The sequence below is a fragment of the Penaeus vannamei genome, chromosome 1 (assembly GCF_042767895.1).
Source record: "Penaeus vannamei isolate JL-2024 chromosome 1, ASM4276789v1, whole genome shotgun sequence".
Taxonomy (NCBI): domain Eukaryota; kingdom Metazoa; phylum Arthropoda; class Malacostraca; order Decapoda; family Penaeidae; genus Penaeus; species Penaeus vannamei.
The window spans coordinates 47,130,129-47,134,516 of NC_091549.1; the positions used below are offsets into that span (position 1 = coordinate 47,130,129).

Sequence of the window (4,388 nt, forward strand, 5' to 3'; positions counted from 1 at the left end):
AAATCTTTTGTTCACCTTCTCCCCTTCCTTGTCTCTCCCTCTTGCCTTTCCCAAGATTATTTCCATATCTTCCATCCCTCAAAATGCTAAGCTAAGCCATGCTCAGCTGACTTCTATGGTCTTTTTCCTTGTGGGGTGGGCGTTCTTGTTGTTATTGTTTTTCCTTGTTTTGTGTTGTTTTCATATTGCAGTGTTGTTGGTTGTTGTAGTGTTTTTTTTAGATTTTGTGTGGTGTGGTTATTTTTTTGTTGTGTTGTTGCTTGTTCTAGTGTTTTTATTTTTTTACTTAAAAAAAAAATGTCCTTTGTCTGTTTTTTGTTGCTTGTTCTAGTGTTTTTTTTGTAATTTTACTTTGTCTGTTATTTTTTGTTCTAATGTTGTTGCTTGTCGTAGTGTTTCTATTTTTTCTTAACTTTGTTTTTTGTTTGTTTGTTTGTTTTTTGGTTGTGATGTTGTTGCTTATTGTAATGAAAGATGGTAAGGCTGTCGAAGTCTTGTTTTTTGTTACTTGTCTTTTACTTCCTGTTCGCTTTCCTTTTTCCTCACCCTTTACTCTTTCGGTTTTCTTGGGTTGGCAACTTTAAAGAAACTCTTTTTTTCCTTCTTTTTACTACTCGTAAAACTTTCTCTGAAGGAGAGAGAGAGAAAAAAAATAAACAAGAACATAATTCTATAAACATTTTCAGTTTCTTTCAAGGAATCAACAACCACAGTCACCATCATATGCTAAAACATTTGTTCACCTTTTTTCTTTTCTTTTTCTTTTGCTTCGACTGTAATATAGTGCCCACATGATCCAGCACAGGCGAGGTTTACAAGCTGTGAACACATTTGCGGGTTTTTGTAATGGCTCGTGTGTTATCAGACAATACAAGTCAAAGTTGATACCGCTGTCTCTCTCCACCTTGAGTTTGCCTGTAACAACTTCATACTGTCAGCTGGAATGAAGTGCTTTTTATTCATACGATTCAAATTTGTTTCTTGAAGTTCATGGGACTAATCTGATTCATCTGCATACAATAAGGGCCATTCTTAAAGTCGTGTAGTTGGGATGTTGAAGTGGGAAACATGGAAATAATGATATGTACAATGTTATTCCTATCTTAAATGTTGATAACGGAAATCTGTTGGATGTTTAGTGATAGTAAACCGAACCAGGAGAGGGGAACAGAGCAGTGACAGGGGAAGGGGATTAAGGCAAGACAGAGTCTCGGGGCAGGGTAGGGCAAGGCAGGGCAGGGACTCGGGGTAGGGCAGTGCAGGGGCCCGGGGCAGGGTAGGGCAGGGGCTGAGAGCAAGGCAGTGCAGGGGCCCGGGGCAGGGTAGGGCAGGGGCTGAGAGCAAGGCAGTGCAGGGGCCCGGGGCAGGGTAGGGCAGGGGCTGAGGGCAAGGCAGGACAGGGGCCCGGGGCAGGGTAGGGCAGGGGCTGAGGGCAAGGCAGGACAGGGGCCCGGGGCAGGGTAGGGCAGGGGCTGAGAGCAAGGCAGTGCAGGGGCCCGGGGCAGGGTAGGGCAGGGGCTGAGGGCAAGGCAGGACAGGGGCCCGGGGCAGGGTAGGGCAGGGGCTGAGAGCAAGGCAGTGCAGGGGCCCGGGGCAGGGTAGGGCAGGGGCTGAGGGCACAGGCAGGCCCGGCAGGGTAGGGCGGGGGCGGAGGGCAAGGCAGGACAGGGGCCCGGGGCAGGGTAGGGCAGGGGCTGAGGGCAAGGCAGGACAGGGGCCCGAGGCAGGGTAGGGCAGGGGCTGAGGGCAAGGCAGGACAGGGGCCCGGGGCAGGGTAGGGCAGGGGCTGAGGGCAAGGCAGGACAGGGGCCCGGGGCAGGGTAGGGCAGGGGCTGAGAGCAAGGCAGTGCAGGGGCCCGGGGCAGGGTAGGGCAGGGGCTGAGGGCAAGGCAGGACAGGGGCCCGGGGCAGGGTAGGGCAGGGGCTGAGGGCAAGGCAGGACAGGGGCCCGGGGCAGGGTAGGGCAGGGGCTGAGAGCAAGGCAGTGCAGGGGCCCGAGGCAGGGTAGGGCGGGGGGTGGGGGCAAGGCAGGACAGGGGCCCGGGGCAGGGTAGGGCAGGGGCTGAGAGCAAGGCAGTGCAGGGGCTCGGGGCAGGGTAGGGCAGGGGCAGAGGGCAGGGCAGGACAGGGGCCCGGGGCAGGGTAGGGCAGGGGCTGAGGGCAAGGCAGGACAGGGGCCCGGGGCAGGGTAGGGCAGGGGCTGAGAGCAAGGCAGTGCAGGGGCCCGAGGCAGGGTAGGGCAGGGGCTGAGGGCAAGGCAGGACAGGGGCCCGGGGCAGGGTAGGACAGGGGCTGAGGGCAAGGCAGGACAGGGGCCCGGGGCAGGGTAGGGCAGGGGCTGAGAGCAAGGCAGTGCAGGGGCCCGGGGCAGGGTAGGGCAGGGGCTGAGGGCAAGGCAGGACAGGGGCCCGGGGCAGGGTAGGGCAGGGGCTGAGAGCAAGGCAGTGCAGGGGCCCGGGGCAGGGTAGGGCAGGGGCTGAGGGCAAGGCAGGATAGGGGCCCAGGGCAGGGTAGGGCAGGGGCTGAGGGCAAGGCAGGACAGGGGCCCGGGGCAGGGTAGGGCAGGGGCTGAGAGCAAGGCAGTGCAGGGGCCCGGGGCAGGGTAGGGCAGGGGCTGAGGGCAAGGCAGGACAGGGGCCCGGGGCAGGGTAGGGCAGGGGCTGAGAGCAAGGCAGTGCAGGGGCCCGGGGCAGGGTAGGGCAGGGGCTGAGGGCAAGGCAGGACAGGGGCCCGGGGCAGGGTAGGGCAGGGACTCGGGGTAGGGCAGGACAGGGGCCCGGGGCAGGGTAGGGCAGGGGCTGAGGGCAAGGCAGGACAGGGGCCCGGGGCAGGGTAGGGCAGGGGCTGAGAGCAAGGCAGTGCAGGGGCCCGGGGCAGGGTAGGGCAGGGGCTGAGGGCAAGGCAGGACAGGGGCCCGGGGCAGGGTAGGGCAGGGGCTGAGAGCAAGGCAGGACAGGGGCCCGGGGCAGGGTAGGGCAGGGGCTGAGAGCAAGGCAGTGCAGGGGCCCGGGGCAGGGTAGGGCAGGGGCTGAGGGCAAGGCAGGACAGGGGCCCGGGGCAGGGTAGGGCAGGGACTCGGGGTAGGGCAGGACAGGGGCCCAGGGCAGGGTAGGGCAGGGGCTGAGGGCAAGGCAGGACAGGGGCCCGGGGCAGGGTAGGGCAGGGGCTGAGAGCAAGGCAGTGCAGGGGCCCGGGGCAGGGTAGGGCAGGGGCTGAGGGCAAGGCAGGACAGGGGCCCGGGGCAGGGTAGGGCAGGGGCTGAGAGCAAGGCAGGACAGGGGCCCGGGGCAGGGTAGGGCAGGGACTCGGGGTAGGGCAGGACAGGGGCCCAGGGCAGGGCAGGGCAGGTGCTGAGGGCAAGGCAGGACAGGGGCCCGGGACAGGGGCTAGGCCGGCCATCAGCAGATAAGTGTCGACCCATCACCCTGAGGAGGACGTTAGGGAGAGCCGAGGCACGAACGGGGAGGCAAACAGCTTTCCGATAATCGAAATCACCTTCGGATGAACACTCCTCCGTCTCTTTTCCTCTTCGGGAGCTGGACGAGGGACCGGCCTGATGACGAGCTCATCGGCCGCCCAACTGTTGCGTCTGGGGTGGTTCGGATGGGCAGACACAGGCGTACTTACATAGATATACGGTGGGTTATGTGCACTTACCTAGGCACACATGTAGGTAAATGGATGCAATCGTACATGCGAACGCTTCCTCGTGGACACACATAAATACAAATACGAATAACCAAAGTCATACACGTAATCACACACACATACATAAACACACAAGCACACACACACACACGCACATACATAGACACACACACACACACACACACACACACACACACACACACACACACACACACACACACACACACACACACACACACACACACACACACACACACACACACACACACACACACACACACACACTCGCAACCACACGAGCATACAATACACATGTCCACATACTATTCCAATATGCAAAATACAGCAATAATATCCCCCACAACATAAACAATATCACAAAAGACAAAGACAACGATAGCACAAAACCACAAAAAAGAATTCTCCAGCATTTCAATAATAATACTCAAAACCTTCCGCCTGCAGGATTTACCGCCAGATTCCCGTTTTCTCTTTTTTCCGTTTTCTTTTCCCTCTTTCTTTTTGTTCTTATTTTTTTTTCTCTTTTTTGTGGTGGCTTCGAGGCAGACACGTTCGGCGCGGAGCTGACACCCCCCGCTACCAAGGGAGTTTCAAGGAGGATCCACAGCTTTACCCACAGTGTCATGGAGGATTTAACTTCCTTTATACTCTATGTTTTGTTATTATTTATGATTTGTGCTTTATACATTACGTTTAGATATTTTCTTTATGTTGATAGG

The 4,388-nt window shown here is 57.4% G+C and overlaps 1 protein-coding gene across 1 annotated transcript; it reads right to left on the reverse strand.

Annotated features, from left to right (window-relative positions):
• Positions 1–1,192: 1,192 nt before the first annotated feature.
• On the reverse strand, positions 1,193–3,421 carry LOC113821131 (proline-rich protein 36-like). Its single transcript, XM_027373579.2, has one exon. It carries the CDS (start codon positions 3,419–3,421, stop codon positions 1,193–1,195), a length of 2,229 nt encoding a protein of 742 aa, XP_027229380.2.
• Between the last annotated feature and the right edge of the window lie 967 nt (positions 3,422–4,388).

Excerpts from the sequence above, each read along its gene's own strand:
- LOC113821131 (XM_027373579.2), bottom strand. The coding sequence starts at position 3,421 with ATGGGTCGACACTTATCTGCTGATGGCCGGCCTAGCCCCTGTCCCGGG.